Consider the following 16396-nt stretch of genomic DNA (forward strand, 5'->3'; position numbering starts at 1 on the left):
CTCTTGAACAGGTAAACAAGAACAAAAAATGGAAAGAGCTCTCCACCCTCTTGAACGTGGGGACGTCCAGCAATTCAGCCAGTTCTCTGAAGAAGCAGTACATCCAATACCTGTTTGCTTACGAATGTAAGGTGGAGCGTGGAGAAGAGCCTCCGCCCGACGTCTTCAACACAGGAGACGGCAAGAAGCAACATGCCAAGATCCAGCCGCCCTCACCTGGTAAAGATCTTGAACAAATTTCTAATAAACAGGCTTCCCACAGGTCCTTGAAATCCTTAAACGTTTGTGAATCTGGGGGAAATAATTCAAGGCCCTGGGAAGTTTTTGAAAATATACATACAGGTCATTGACGCAGCGCGAGTTCCCTCGAAAAGGAACTGTAACAATGTATCTTAAAAGGTAACACGATGTAACCTTGCTCTCACTTGAAATGTGTCCCCACATTTAGTCCTTGAAAGTTCCTTGAATTTGAAGTTAACCAAGGTGTAGGAACCCTGAATAAAGTCTAAAATTAAATGTGTTCTCACCACAGAAAATGTAAAAAAAAAAATTAAAAACAGGCAGGATTCTCTGCCATCAGCCGCTGGGGGCGTGTCGGCTGTCTGTGCTAAAACCACAGCTACTTGCAGTGTTCAAATTGAGGGGGGACTGGGGTGGTCCCAGACCTCCTTTAAGGATCCCCTATAAAGTAATAAACTAATCCTAGGCCAGTGGGGGTTGAGGCTTAGCTAGGGGACCCGCCATAATCTTTGACATAATTCGAACACTGCCTACTCCCGGGAAAGCTGACAGGTCTCTTTCAACTTTCAAATACCACTACAAAGTAAATGGATGTTCACAATTGTGTTAGGGGCGTAACATCCATAACACAGAAAGGTGAAAAACTGTTTAACTCCAGAATTCAGTACAGTCTTTGCAACATGTTTAAGCCATACATAGCTAACATTTATAATGTGTTTAGAAACAAATCTCTAAAATGACTTTACCCAAACTTTAACCCTTAAGAGATCCTAGGGATATTTTGCACCATTTTGATTTTTAAACCATTTTGACTGTGATGAATGAATATTGCCCTAAATTGCCAGAGGTTAATCATTTTTTATGAATTTTAGTGTCAGTTTTTTAAAGCTCACGTAACACGCTGTTTCTGCATTTCTGATGTTAATCTGGAGTACCTATAGAGTAGTATGACATCCTTTATATCTCTGAAGAGTCTAATCAGTTTAATCAGATTTATAAAAGAAAGATTAGCTTTACCGAATCTTTCCGATAACGTACGAAAAAATGAAGAAGGAGGAGTTACTACTGCGGGAGGAGCGAGTACGAGTCATGCAACACTATACAACACTGTTTTAACTTATGATTCACTACATGTTTGTGTCATTTATATAATATGCACGCGCCTATTTCCAACATAAGACAGACGTCTTACCACGTGTAACTCGTCATGACCCGGTTCTGAAAATCCACCGCATCAAACACACACGCAAAACTCAGCTGCTACCCCGGATAATAAACTATATCCATTGTTTCCATAAGGCTGGATCTCTTCTCCTTACATCCAAAAACACACTTCTTCTTTCGTGCCATTGTTGACTTTTGAAATTAAACAAAGCTGAGTGGCGTGATAAGCTGCTAGCAGCGTCTCCCGCTGATTGACGGGTGGGCGGGGTTTTCCAGGGGAAGTTTTCCGGTGGAAGCCCATATAAAGAAGTGATGCGTATCGAAAACCCCTGAAACGTCAGTTAGAACTGTAATCGAAAAAAACTTGCCGAAACTTGTACGAACCCTGGCGAAGTGCGTTCGGCACAGAAATACTCTGTAACACGTCCAACTGCTGTTTTGACACTTTGCCTACGTTTAGCATGAGGAAACAACTCTATAACTGTGTTAATAAGTCAGAATGCTTGAAATACCATTAAACCCCCCCTTTAAATTAGCTTAAACTGGCTAAGCTACGCAAAAACCGACACACATGATCCTAGGGCCATTGAAAACCATTAAAACTACCATTTTTGACTCTCCCATTTATCTTAACATAAGTAATGCATACCTTTATGTCAATATATCATTTTGGACTACTGGCCTTCAGGTTTTGATTGCATGATGTTTTTGATTTGATATTTGTTCTGTTAAAAACATGGATTAATGGAAAATAAAGGGTTAAAATTTCCACAAATGTAATTAATATTTGATATGTATGTTTCAAGCAAAAGTAGTTTAAAAATTGACTTGATTAAAGTGGAAAAAAATTGATGTATAATATTTTTAGAGCAGTTTTTGGGAAGGTGTCATTTTTGGCCTCAGGATCACAAGTGTGAGTTTTTTTTTAATAAAATTTACAAATAACAATGCATCAAAATCAATGTTGCTACAAATCTTTGACCCATCCCAGGGTCTAATAATAATAATCACATGGTAGTTCAAATATTATTTTTGGAAAATATTTATTTTTTTCCTGTTAAAAACATGGATTAATGTAAACAAACTGGCATATAATGGGTTAAATGTTTCACAAATTGAATTAGTATTTAATATGTATGTTTCAAGCAAAAGTAGTTTAAAAATTGACTTGATTAAAGTGAAAAAAAAATTTATGTATAATATTTTTAGAGCAGTTTTTGGGAAGGTGTCATTTTTGGCCTCAGGATCACAAATGTGAGTTTTTTTTTAATAAAATTTACAAATAACAATGCATCAAAATCAATGTTGCTACAAATCTTTGACCCATCCCAGGGTCTAATAATAATAATCACATGGTAGTTCAAATATTATTTTTGGAAAATATTTATTTTTTTCCTGTTAAAAACATGGATTAATGTAAACAAACTGGCATATAATGGGTTAAATGTTTCACAAATTGAATTAGTATTTAATATGTATGTTTCAAGCAAAAGTAGTTTAAAAATTGACTTGATTAAAGTGAAAAAAAATTGATGTATAATATTTTTAGAGCAGTTTTTGGGAAGGTGTCATTTTTGGCCTCAGGATCACAAGTGTGAGTTTTTTTTTAATAAAATTTACAAATAACAATGCATCAAAATCAATGTTGCTACAAACCTTTGACCCATCCCAGGGTCTAATAATAATAATCACATGGTAGTTCAAATATTATTTTTGGAAAATATTTATTTTTTTCCTGTTAAAAACATGGATTAATGTAAACAAACTGGCATATAATGGGTTAAATGTTTCACAAATTGAATTAGTATTTAATATGTATGTTTCAAGCAAAAGTAGTTTAAAAATTGACTTGATTAAAGTGGAAATATTTTTAGAGCAGTTTTTGGGAACGTGTCATTTTTTTGGCCTTAGGAACACATACATAAGTTTTTTTAAGGATCTCTTAAGGGTTTAAAATAATGTATATCTAATCACTGTTACTATGTTAATATGTGCTGTAATTTTTTTAGCCTGTCTGTGATCTCGTAATCGGATGAGATTTGGAGCATCAAAGTTTCATTGATTTGTATTTGGGCCAACAAGAATCCACCTTAGAAACGTCCTAGCAACTACATACCAACATTTAGATTTACTTTTGCGTGGGCATCACTTGCATTCGAAAAATGTTTCTCTGTATTTTTTCCTCCCTTACTCGCCGGGATGAGTCGCTGTGATTTGTGGTGATGCTCTGGACTATCTGTCAAAGATGCCTCTGGAGAATAATATCATTTTCTTTGCTTCCCATGATTTGTCTGCATCACCCACATGTCGCTGTGGTCTGCCTGCCTTATAATGAATTCAAAGCAGCTGTAGACGGAGCTATAAATATCTGACAGGTGACTGAATCAAACCGAGAGAGAGAGAGAAAAAAAGACTGGGGATGTGGGGCAAGCGAGAGCTGTCAAGCAGCCAGCTGAAGGATCTCCCCTCCCTTAGGCTAATGGCTGATGATGTCACAGGAAGTGAGAGAGAGCTGTCAAACAGCAGGGGGGATTCCCTCAGAGAAGATTAATGGGGGAGGAGTGTGGGATAAAAACAAAAGTGACCTCAGTTCGACCCCTCGCTCGCTCGCTCCAGACCAGTGAGGCAGCACTTCCTCTCTCTCTCTCTCTGTGTAAATATATGTGTAAGGTCACTTGCGGTCACATGACTGGAAGCATTACAGCATAACGGCATGTATTGTTTATTTTCAGTGCAGTAAGAAGGTTTTGTGGCTGGCAACAGATCAAGGACTCGTAAAGCAGTCCGTCTTTCATTCCCTTCAACCCAGTTGGCTTTCTTCTCGGCGCTCTGACATCTTTTGAAGTCTTTTACCGCTCTGAGCTGCAGAGAGAAATGCAAATTGGTTTTATTACTTTGCATCAACTGAGCCGTGGAAATTTCAGAAGTTATTAGGGTGGTGTCCTTTTATGCCATTGAATTTCTATTGAAATTAATAACTAGTGTATTCAAATGTTATTGGATTATGGAAATGCACTCTGGGAATTGTGAGATTTCTTTTCCTGGAGCTCGGGGGAACTGATTAATGCATTTTGTAGCTTCAAAATGTCAGAGAAAAGAAATGTCTTGCATAAAGCAAAATGGGATTTAAATTAAAATATTTGGAAATCTCTACTTTGTATATTTTAATTTGGTAATGCACAATTAAAACTCTTTGATTCAGGAAATGAATGCAACCGCAAACCATTTTCAGTGCACAATTTAATTTTCCAAAGGTGTTTTTTTTCACCGTTGCAACTAGGGATACACTGATGCAAAATTTTTGTGCCGAGATGGTTTGCAAGGGAATTGCAGGGGTTGAAGTAAAACATTTAATTAATTGCTAACAATTAAATTGTAATCAAAATAAAACACTTACTAACAAAAGAAACATTTTATTTGTTTAATCTGCATGTCACATTGAAAAAACAAACATTTTAGTGTAGTAAAATATATTGGATTAACCCTCATCATTTCTACATAGTAATATTAACATTATTGAGAAGTAAAATGATATTAAATGCACAATTAATTAATTAATTATTAAATATATATACATATACTTGAATTATTTAACTGTTTTTAGTCACTGCACATAGTCCTAAAATAATTAAGTAAATTTTAATCAAAAACTTAAGTGCGTTCAAGTCAAAAATCTGAGTTCATTTAACTTAAGCTTATAAAATGCATTAAACTAAAACATTCAAGGAAAATTAACTTAAGTTTATTTGCACATGTTGTAAGGAATACCCACAATCCTTGGCGCCTGAATATTTGGATATTTTTAAGCTTTTTTACAGAATAGGAATTACTTAAATATTTGTTAATAAAATGTCATAAAGGTTTACGTAAGGAATAATTGATAAAAATAACAAATAGTAAATACAATCTACCATATAGAACAGAGTAAATGAGATTTATTTAATATTTTTAGGACAGCGTTGCTTCAATATTCAAAAAAAGTTATAGACCATACCTAAATGATTAAAATAATTCAAACTTCTAAAATGAAAATAATTAAGTGACATTTACTTAATTATTTAACACATTTTTCATGCATTATTAAGTAGATTTTATTTGATTTTATTAGGTAAGTTAACTGTAATTAAAACAATAACTTTGTAAAATACTAATAATAGAAAAACTTTATATGGATGAAAAGAAAGTTAATATGCAAATGTGCTATTAAATAAAAAAAAGTTAACTTAAAATCTCAGGGGGTACTTCAAGTAAATAATTTAGGTAAATCGGTTCAGCTGACAAAGTGTTTGAAAAATGCTTTATTCCATAATCATTATGTTATATGAACCATGTTGGGCAGTAATTAGTTACTGAAATAGTATTACTTTTCCTGGTAACTAATAGTGTAACTAATTACTAAACATGTTTTGTAATAATATTGCAGTTAACAAAAAAAATGGCTAATTACTTGTCACCAACGCAGGGAGTTGGCTCTTTTTTGTTAATGTTCTGTTGGTTCCACCTGCTTGAGCCCTATTGCAGATTTAAGTATATATAATAATGCTTTATTAAATTACAGAAGCTGTTTAAAAAATAGTTTGAGCTAGTTGTACTCTTCATATAACTGTAACTTTTATGGATTCCCAGACTGCCAAAATTATGCAATTACCAATTTTTGGGGGTGTAATGGAAAGTAATGTAACTAGTAGTGTAACTAATTACTGTTGGCTGGGAGTATTAAGTAAAGTAATAATATTACTTTTAAAAGAAATTACATTTTTTAAGTAACTAGCCAAACACCAGTTATGAAATCCTAGAAGTGCAAATCATTGTCACCCAATTTAAAATAATCACACAGCATGAGATTTGGTGCATTTTCATCCATTTTGATTGTCAGGATATAATCGGTCGATGTCTAATAGGGAGAAAAAATACTTTCATCTGCCGATACCGATTATAGACGGTTTCAGCAGTAACAACATAAAAAACGGCTTTCGTGGAACTTCTGGTAAACTTCAGCAAAGAATCAATAACAATAGAGTCTGCCAGACAGAGACCGGAAGTTAAGTTCCTTCCAGACGCGTAACCGCACGTGCTTCCGCCGAAACCGTCTTTAGGCCGATATATCGATGCATCCCTAATTGCAACAAAACCTTATTCATGCCTGTCTCGAATGTTTCTTCTTTAGTTTAACAAACCTACTTCATGTCTTTTACAGCAAACTCAGGCTCTTTCCAGGGCCCTCAGACTCCTCAGTCAACTGGCAGCAGCACTATGACAGAGATGCCAGGGGACTTGAAGCCTCCAACACCAGCAACCACACCGCACGGACAAGCCGCTCCTCAGCCGAGTGCCAGGTGTGCTGTCGATGTTATGTTTAGTGTGCTACTCCACTGTGTGCATCGTGTACTGATTGTCTTTTTACTCCAGAAACAGTGGAGTGAGCGTACAAGACCCTTTCTCTGAAAGCAGTGATCCAGCCTATCAGAAGAGAAGCACCATGCATGGAGGCAGTGGAGATGCCAGCACTAGAATGCAGTTTGACCCCAGTAAGGAGCCGTATGGAGCAGTCAGAAAAGGTGTGTTGTTGGTGGTACTGGCTGGTTTTAGATCTGATCACAGCAGCCTCCTAATGTTTGGTTTGAGGTACCCAATTGCTTGGATGCTGCTGCCCTCTAGTGTCTGCTGGTTATAGTCAACATGAAATCAAAATGCAACTTATTTACTTTTAATAATAAATGCAAATGTATTTACTTTAGTTCGTCCTTTTTTATCAATTAAAATATTTCTATCACCAATAGACACGTTGTTATTTAGGCTTTTTCAGGCTAATGTTTACAGACTGTATCAAATCTGTATCAGTTAATGTTAATAAATTAATAAATGAAGATACTTAATTTATGTTTAAGACCTTTGAAATTAGAAAAAATGCTATTTACCAAACACATTTTAATGGTATTTAAAAAGTATATTTATGAATTTGATATCGCAGGCAAAAGCTTATACCAGCATCCAAGAAGTCGTCTGTTGAATGTACATTCAATGCAGAGGTCAGGTGGTGCAACCACAAAGTCAAATGAGAGCAACTGCCATGAATGCTCCTAAGAAATAAGGTTGTCTATGGTTATTTTTTCTTAATTATTCTTAATTATTGTTCTTAAATTTATGATACCCAAATATTAGTTTTATGGTAAATTAGTTTTACACAACTATTTTTAGGATTATACTTTTAAATGCCACTAAATAAACAAATAATGACACAAGGTGCGCATTAAAACTGGCAAATAGACAATGATTGGTTGTACCACCTGACATTAAAAATGTTCAATAAAACTTTAATAAAAACACCTTGTTCCTGAATCAAAAATATGCATTACATCCATTTTAAAAGATTTGTAAAAAATACGTTTTTAGGAGCTTGTCATTGACCCAAGTGTTTATATATAAGCTTAATCTTTTTAAATAAATGTTATGAATTAAAATTTCAGCTAATGATTTGTTCTAATTCTGGCAAATAGACAATGATTGGTTGTACCACCTGACATTAAAAATGTTCTAAATTACAGTTTACAAAAGATAATAAAAGCATTCATATTGGAATACATAGAGACACATTTGAGAATGAACTTCGCCTTCTGCCTCTATGTTTTAGTAACAATGTTGGTTTCACAGGGGATAGATGCTCAAAAAATTTAATACAAAAAAATTGTAAAATATTCAAACAAAATATCCTCTCCACAATCAACTTTCTTGCAGCTCTGGGTTCAATCTGGTCCTGATCTGGATGTTTTCAACATTTAGTTAGACCGAGACCGATCATATTTTTTCTTATATGTGACCATGGACCACAAACCAGTCATAAGGGTCAGTTTAAAAAAATATTGAGATGTATACATATCCATTGATGTATGGTTTGTTAGGATAGGACGAGATACAACTATTTGAATATCTTAAGAAATTTGAATATTCTTAATATATTAAGAAATCGCCTTTAAAGAAGTCATTAACAACTGCATCTACTTGGGTTTTTATATATTTACGGTAGGAAATTTGCAAAATATCTTCATTGAACATGATTTTTACTAATATCTAATGAACATACCTAATGGATTTTGGCATAAACGAAAAATCTATGATCATACAATGTTTTGTTTGCTTTTGCCACATGCACACCCATGCTACTTAAAGGGATATTTCGGCCAAAATTAAATTTTTGGAAAAAGGAGCCGGGCCGACTACCAAAACACACTTGTAGCCAATCAGCAGTAAGGGGCGTATCTACTAACTGACATCCTTGCCGGGTTGCGTATGTGAGGGACGGGTCTATCAAAAGAAGGTCCAGATTCTATTGGGGTAGGGTGTGTTTGTTTAGGTGATTTTAAATATCAACATTAGCTTTCAGAGAGATCATAGACCCCGCCTTTAAATGTCCTAGCTCTTTCAATTTTTATAATGGATGAATATGGGGTCTGCTTCCTTCAAGCACAAAGAATGTGCATCCATCCTTCACAAAAGTAATCCACACGGCTCCAGGGAGATAAATAAAGGCCTTCTGTAATCGATGCGATTTTATAAGAGAAATCATATCCATATTCAAAACTTTATTTAAGGAAATAAATTAGCTTCCAAAAATGCCGCCATCTTAGACACCTCGGCATTCAGGAGACAGTATCAATGTACACGACCCAAAATCACCCAAAACACTTTTTACCCAAACCCGACGTGCATAAATAAATACAAAAATTAAAAAAAAAACTGGCAAAATTAGACCAGAGTCTGACCCCTCGACACAGTGGCAATTTTGAGCGCTTTGAAAAGCAGAAGAAAGCGGCGCGTCCTGCGTTGTCCATGCGTTTTAGATGTTTTTGAACCCTAATTATGATTATGAACGCAGGAATTACTCCGTGGTCGGGAGTCGGGGCACAATCAACGTGGGCATAAAGTGGTGGGGGTGCAAATTACGCGAATGGGGCTGCTGTGAGTGCTGTCAGCATAGGGACAGCAACCTTCAACCTGGTGGCATGATAACACCGGCCCTCGTGCCCCAAAAAAACAGACCGGCCCACCGGGAATTCTTCCGGTTCTCCCTATGGCCAATCCGGGCCTGGTAACCACTACAGTGTGCACTTTAAATTAATTGACAGGTCTGGCTCAACTAAAGTTAACCTTCTGTCAGCCACACTATGTCGCTATTGCTCTTTGCGGGGGGGACTAGATGCACCCACGCAAGATAGTTAGGGTCTTGTCGGACTCGGGTCCGTTCAGCAAAAACACATTACCCGAGGTCACTAATATCATATCCGACCCATGAAACTTTTAGACCCGAAACCACTCGGGTCTCGAGTCGGACCTCGGGTTTTCGGATCAAATGGCGCTTTTCCATTGCATAGCACCCCCACGGTTTGGTTCAGTTTGGGTCGGGTCAGCTTACTTTTGGGAGCTTTTCCATTGGGTGCAGTACGTAGTACCCAATACTTTTTTCGTACCACCTCGGTTGGGGTTCCAAGCGACCCGAGCTGATACCAAAACGTGATGCGAAAACACTGTAGATCACTGATTGGTCTGAAAGAATCGTCATCAGCGTCATCGCTATAATGTAAGAGATTAGCTTTAGCTTACTGCTAGCTTGCGCGGTCTCGAGCAAACATGTTGTTATCTGTGCTCTGTTATAAGTTTCCAAACTCCCTTTTAGCGATGAAAAACAGTTTGTGGCGGCACATTCGCGACGTGCACGTCCGCATTATGTATGCTTAAATGCAACTTCAATGAGGCTCAGCGGAGCGCCGTCAACTGACGCCACGTGTGTTTGAACAGAAACTGTCATGTGAGACAGAGGTAGTTATAAACGCGATGTGCAAACATCTATTTGTTGTGGCCAATTTTAATTTTGTGGCGGAATGAGAAATAAATAAATGTATGGGAATGAACAACAACGCTCTCACTTGTATGATGTCACAGCAGTATGCAGCGCAAATATAACGACACGCCTATAATCCCTCCCACTGCGAAGTGATACTAAACTCAATGGAAAAGCTAACCACGCCAAAGTGAGGTGAGCTGACCTGACCTAAACTAAACTGTGGGGTACTATGTAATGGAAAAGCGCCATAAGTGGACCCATGATGATCTCTATAGTATGTACTTTTAGTTGTGACAAAGCAGGGAGCCAAGTAAAAGCTGAATGCGGTGTTTTAGATGGCTGCGTTACCGGAAGCTAATTATTTTCATTTGTAAAGTTTTGAATATGGATATTTCTCTTACAAATTCGCATTGATTAGCATCATTAGGCTTTTATTTATCCCACTGGAGCCGTGGGGATTACTTCTGTGAAGGATGGATGCACATTTTTTGTGCTTGAAGGAGCTGGACCCTATTCATCTGTCATAAAGATTGAAAGAGCTAGAACATTTTCTGAATATGTGTTCGCATGTAAAGGATGGACATGTGTAACTCGGATGGTTTGAGGGGGATAAATCATTGGGTAATTTTCATGTTTGGCCGAACTCACTTCAAGATTGGTTTTGTGGTCCAGGGTCACACATTAAAGAGGTAAATGGGTTTAAAATTCATTTTAAGATAAGTATTAATTTCTTACCAGGTGGTTCTGAGCCCTATATGCAAGGGCAGATGCCAGGCAGTGGCATGCAGGATATGTATTCACGTGGACCTCCGTCAGGAATGGGTATGGGCCCGCGGCCCCAGTATCCCTACAACCCTGGCTTCGAAAGAAGGTAGGACAGTTGATTTACTGCTTTAATAAAGTACAAAATGTTAAGATAGCATATGAATCATGTAATGTGTATGTCCACAGGCCAGACCATGTCATGGGTCCAGAGGGTGGGATTATTCCCTCTGGAAATCAGAACAACATGGTGCCTTCCAACAGTGATCCCAGCATGTTCTCAGGCAGTAGATATCCCTCTCATCAGAGGTAAAACGTCATCACCATTGATAAACATTGAATGATATGAATGTATGAATGTATTTTTGCTAAATACCCTTTTTTGTGTGTGTGTGTTTTATAATAGACATGGACATGACGGTTATGGGCAGCAGTACCCTCACAGCATGCCATACAGTGGACATGGGATGTATCCCCAACAGCAGGTCAGTAGCTGATTCAGTTTTAGTTTTGTAACATTTTTGACAATTTTGCAGTGTTGCAAAGCAGCTCAAAAACTGTGATAGGATAATATAAGGTTTGTTTAAGCACAAAACAATAGACACAGGAAAAAACTGTGTATACGATATATAGATGGTACTGAAATGATAAGGCTTTACATTTGTAAATTGAATTTAAATAAAATATATTTAAAAACTGAAAATATATACATGCTTCACATTATATTTTGGAAAAGAAAGCAACACAACGTCTGTCTCACTGATCTCACTGCAATGGGCATCGACCTAAATTTTTTTGTAAATTTCATACGCATTTAGTTATCGCAAACCATTGGGATATGACAGCTTGCAATATTTCAATAATTTCGGTATTTCTTTCGGCCCTAGATAAGACGTTCTCTTTGATTGGATTTGCAGGGTTACAAGCGGCCTGGGGAAGGGATGTACGGCCCTCCTGCTAAACGGCACGAGAGCGAAGCCTACGGTATGCAATACGGTGGCCAGCAGCCTGAAATGTATGGCCAGTACAGCTACCCAGATCGTAGGCCCATGCAAGGCCCGTTCTCTTATCCATACGGACGTGATCGCATTCACCCCGGTGGACAGGGACTTCCCCAGCACAGCATGATGAGTGGTGGACCACCCCCAGCCTCCAATTCCAGCGGTGGGCACCAGGGGAACATGTGGCATGCCAGATCCGACATGAACTACCCTTACCCCGGCCGGCAAGGTCACGGGGCACCCTACCACTCCATGAGCCGTGCGGATGATCCGGAAGCCAGGATCAACCAGGACGGTCAGTGGCCTGTTCAGCGTCAGTCCCCGTACCCGCCCCACTCTTCTTCCTCTTCCAGTTCCATGCCTCCCATGAACAGCCGGCAACCGCCATCTTCCTACCAATCTCCTCCTGCTATGCCAAATCACATATCTCGAGTACCGAGCCCCGCGCCGTTCCCTCGGCCTGTGAGCGGCTCTATGTCACCCAATAAAGCTCATATGATGAAGCAGATGCAGAAGCCGGGTGGCCCGGGTACAGGGCCAGGATCACAGAGTGGTCAAGGCTTTCCAACAATTCATCGAGAGGTCAATTTCCCACTGGACTCTGTGGAGGCTACGCAGCCCCAGCTTAAACCTCGCCGAAGGTTAACATCCAAAGACATTGGTAAGTCTCTTGCAGTGGTCATACTTCACAAGAGGTGCTGTGAATAAGCTTTATAAGAAACCGTCTCTGAATGGTCTGTTTGTAATAAAATTCTTGGCTCATATCTTATAGGCACACCAGAGGCTTGGCGTGTGATGATGTCTTTGAAGTCTGGTTTGCTTGCGGAGAGCACATGGGCCCTAGATACTATAAACATCCTGCTTTATGATGATAGCACAGTGTCTTCCTTTACCCTTTCCCAGGTAAGTTTTAAAAGCACAATCGCACAACTGCGTTGTTGTCCATGGTAAAGGTGCCAATCTTGATCAAAAATCTTTGTAGAGAACTTTTTATGATTTTTGCCAAGTCTGTAAGCATTTTTTTTTCTAACCCTAATGCCCTAAAACGTTTTGACACCTTTTGTGAATCAGCCTTAACATAACACAATGGATTTTCTGTTTGCTTTTCTAGTTGCCCGGTTTCTTGGAGCTCATTGTTGAGTATTTCAGAAGGTGTCTGATAGAGATCTTTGGGATCCTTGAGGAATATGAAGTTGGCACCGATGGTCAGAAAACTCTTCTAGGTTCCTGTTCAGAGCCCACCGAGAAAGATCAACCTTCGAATCAAGACCCAAAAAGTCAATCTGAACAAGTGGACAAGCAATTGGACTCGGAGCCTGAGAAACCTCAGACCAGCGGTTTAGCATCAGCAGACATAAAGGAGAAGAAGGAGGAGACCGAAGAAGGAAAGCATGACGAAGAAGAAAAGAACGTTAATAAAGACCCGGGTTCTCCATCAGAGCCGAGACCCAAGCAAGCCAGTAAGCATGACAAGTTGCCAATTAAGATAGAGGAGAGGGAGGCTGTGGATGATCTAGTAGAGGATCGCACAGAGCTGCTAGGCCTAGTTGGGGAGTTTACCAGTGGCCTGCTGCACTGGAAGGCTGGCGGAGGGGACTCCACTGCCCACATCCAGACCTATTTGGAGAGACGTAGGGACGAGGAAGAAAGCAAGCCTTTGGAAAATCAAGAGATTATGGAGGCACATGCAAATTTAAACACAGTTGAGAAGGAGCCAAGTAGGGTTGAGGAATTGAAAAGTGAAGTTCCTGGACCCTCGGAGGAAACTGTGACTGCCACTGTCGATGACATACTAAGTTCTGCTCCAGGGTCTCTGTCAGAAGGTGAAACCGAAACGTTCCCCTTCCGCTACGGAGAGAAACCGAGTGGCATCACCTTACTGGAAGATGAGCCCCGATGCTGGGATGAAGCCCCTCTGTCTGTAGCAGAGGGCTGGCAGGATGAGCTGGCCAAGCGCTGCATTTGCGTGTCCAATACCATTCGTGGACTTTCCTTCGTCCCGGGCAACGACAGCGAAATGGCTCGGCACCCAGGTTTGGTGCTCATTCTTGGTAAGCTGGTGCTCTTGCACCACGAGCACCCGAAACGAAAAAGGATGCCGCCCACTTACCAGCGCGAGGAAGAGCGAGGTCTGGCTTGCAGTAAGGACGAGTGGTGGTGGGACTGCCTCGGTGCCTTGAGAGAGAACACCTTGGTCACCCTAGCCAACATTTCTGGACAGCTCGACCTGTCTATTTACCCAGAAAGTATCTGCCTTCCGATCCTGAACGGGTTGCTCCACTGGATGGTGTGCCCTTCCGCAGAGGCCCAGGACCCCTTCTGCACGGCGAACGGCTTTTCCTCCCTCACGCCGCAGAGGTTGGTGCTGGAGTGTCTGTGCAAACTGAGCATCCAAGACTCCAACGTAGACCTTCTACTGGCCACACCTCCTTTCACCAGACAGGAGCGCCTCTTCGCCTCGTTGGTGCGGCACGTGGGCGAACGAAAGAGTCAGGTCTGCCGCGAGATGGCCGTAGCTGTCCTCTCCAATCTGGCGCAGGGCGACCCCACTGCCGCCCGAGCCGTCGCCATTCAGAAGGGCAGCGTGGGGGCCTTGATAAGTTTCCTGGAGGACAGTGTTGCCGTGGCACAGTATCAGCAGAGTCCTCACACTCTCTTGCACATGGGACACCCCACGCACTCTGAGCCACCCAGCATCAACATGATGTGTCGGGCCGCCAAAGCCCTGCTGGCCATGGCCCAGGTGGAGGAGAACAGGCCCGAGTTTGTGCTCTACGAGAGCAGGCTGCTCGATATCTCGCTGTCCTCCGTGCTGAACTCTGCCGTGGCGGCCATCTTGTGTGAGGTACTGTTTAAGCTCGGCCGTTCGTGACACGCACACAGGAGCCTGTAGCGCTATCGTGAAAACGGGCGGTCGAGCCGAGCCACAGAGATCACACGGAACTGTCGGTGTTATATTTTTATTTAAGGAAACGAACAGAAACAAAAATGTTTTTACATACAAATAAATAAATATATAGAGAATATATATAGCTCCTCTGCCCCGTTTCCCAGTTTTCATTTTGGATTTTTAAATGATTTTAATACGAATATTTAATACTTTTCATTTTTTTCTATTCCTTTTTTATTTCCGTTTCGTCTTGTGTATTTTCTTTTGTTTGTTTTAACCAAAGTTGGCATAGTTTTACGAGAATGCTTTCGCTCTCAGAATGTTTTCGTTTCGATGCAGTGTTTTGTTTTATGTTTAGTTTTATTTTTTTTTGTGGGACTTTGTTTGTTCGGGGAATGCAGATTTATTTAAATTGTGAGATGTTGTAGATAGAACTTCTCTTGCAATGTGTTGCGATAAAAGAAATAACAAACAAAAAAACACTGATTTTAAAACATACATGTATACAGCTCTGATAAAAGCATTGTGCAATAGTTTTAGCTGGCTCAGAGGGGAGACGACGAAATGTGAACCACAGGCCATGTTCGGATCAGACTATCAGTGTTGCACTGTTTCACCGCACCAGTATCAAGCGAGTGTTGGTTTTAAACCGACTTGCTTCCATATTAGTGCCGCCGTACTGTACTGACGGTGAACTCAAAGTGCTTCGGTTATCCTCTTCTCTATTCTATACCCGTGGGTCGATTTGTATATAGGAACTGTACATTAAATGGGCCCCTTTTCACGTTTTTTTTTTCTTCAGGAGATGTGGTATTATACAAAGTGAGTAGTTAATGCTACATGCTATTGACATTTTGCTAAATAATATAAAAGGGTCATTTTTTCAGATGAGGGTGCTCTTCTTAAGCGTAAGGGACTTTTACCACAGGATGCATTCTTGCGTGAATTTTTATTTGTATACATGCCAGATGTCTTTGCAGTTTTTAAAACGGTGTTTTTATTGCACAATACTAATGTCTGATTTAAATGAATGCCAATCAGATGTATCATGGTGGCGAGGGATAAGCATTTGCATATTGTGTATATTAGCAACGGTATATTGCACCAATAAATCCCTTCTGTGCTTCGGTGTTTTCAATGCAAGAATGCATCCCATGCGAACGTCCCGTACGACTTTCCTGTGCATTTAACAGATTTAGCGATGGCTCCCTCTAATGGCCTTTGGCGAACTGAACATCCGATGGCGTAAATGTAATTCAATGTGAAAATGAAAGTTACCCCCAAATGACTGATTTTAACAAAAAATATGTACAACTCTTTATGTAAGCTCTTTTTGCTCCATATGATTTGATGACCATTGTTTATTCAGTATAAAGTCTTTATACATGTTCCACATGTTAAAAGTAAACGTACATGAAATTTGGTCGACCACTGCGATTGTTGTTCTTGAGTGTCGTCTGTTTTATTACATCAAGGGTGCAACCTAAAAGTCAAACTGTA

The 16396-nt window shown here is 39.7% G+C and overlaps 1 protein-coding gene across 7 annotated transcripts in view; it reads left to right on the forward strand.

Moving 5' to 3' along the window:
• Positions 1–16319, forward strand: part of arid1b (AT-rich interactive domain 1B) — a 103548-nt gene extending 87229 nt beyond the window's left edge. For 5 of the 7 annotated variants that reach the window (XM_073855666.1, XM_073855671.1, XM_073855670.1 and 2 more), the window contains 9 exons: positions 12–219; positions 6602–6740; positions 6814–6962; positions 10982–11114; positions 11195–11314; positions 11412–11490; positions 11923–12667; positions 12779–12909; positions 13118–16319. In XM_073855666.1, coding sequence (XP_073711767.1) covers positions 12–219; positions 6602–6740; positions 6814–6962; positions 10982–11114; positions 11195–11314; positions 11412–11490; positions 11923–12667; positions 12779–12909; positions 13118–14878 — 3465 coding nt within the window. In that variant the 3' untranslated portion in view covers positions 14879–16319. The remainder of the gene's footprint in view (positions 1–11; positions 220–6601; positions 6741–6813; positions 6963–10981; positions 11115–11194; positions 11315–11411; positions 11491–11922; positions 12668–12778; positions 12910–13117) is intronic. The other 2 variants (XM_073855668.1, XM_073855669.1) reach the window with 2 other exon arrangements.
• The last annotated feature ends 77 nt before the right edge of the window (positions 16320–16396 follow it).

The sequence above is a fragment of the Misgurnus anguillicaudatus genome, chromosome 18 (assembly GCF_027580225.2).
Source record: "Misgurnus anguillicaudatus chromosome 18, ASM2758022v2, whole genome shotgun sequence".
Classification (NCBI taxonomy): Eukaryota; Metazoa; Chordata; class Actinopteri; order Cypriniformes; family Cobitidae; genus Misgurnus; species Misgurnus anguillicaudatus.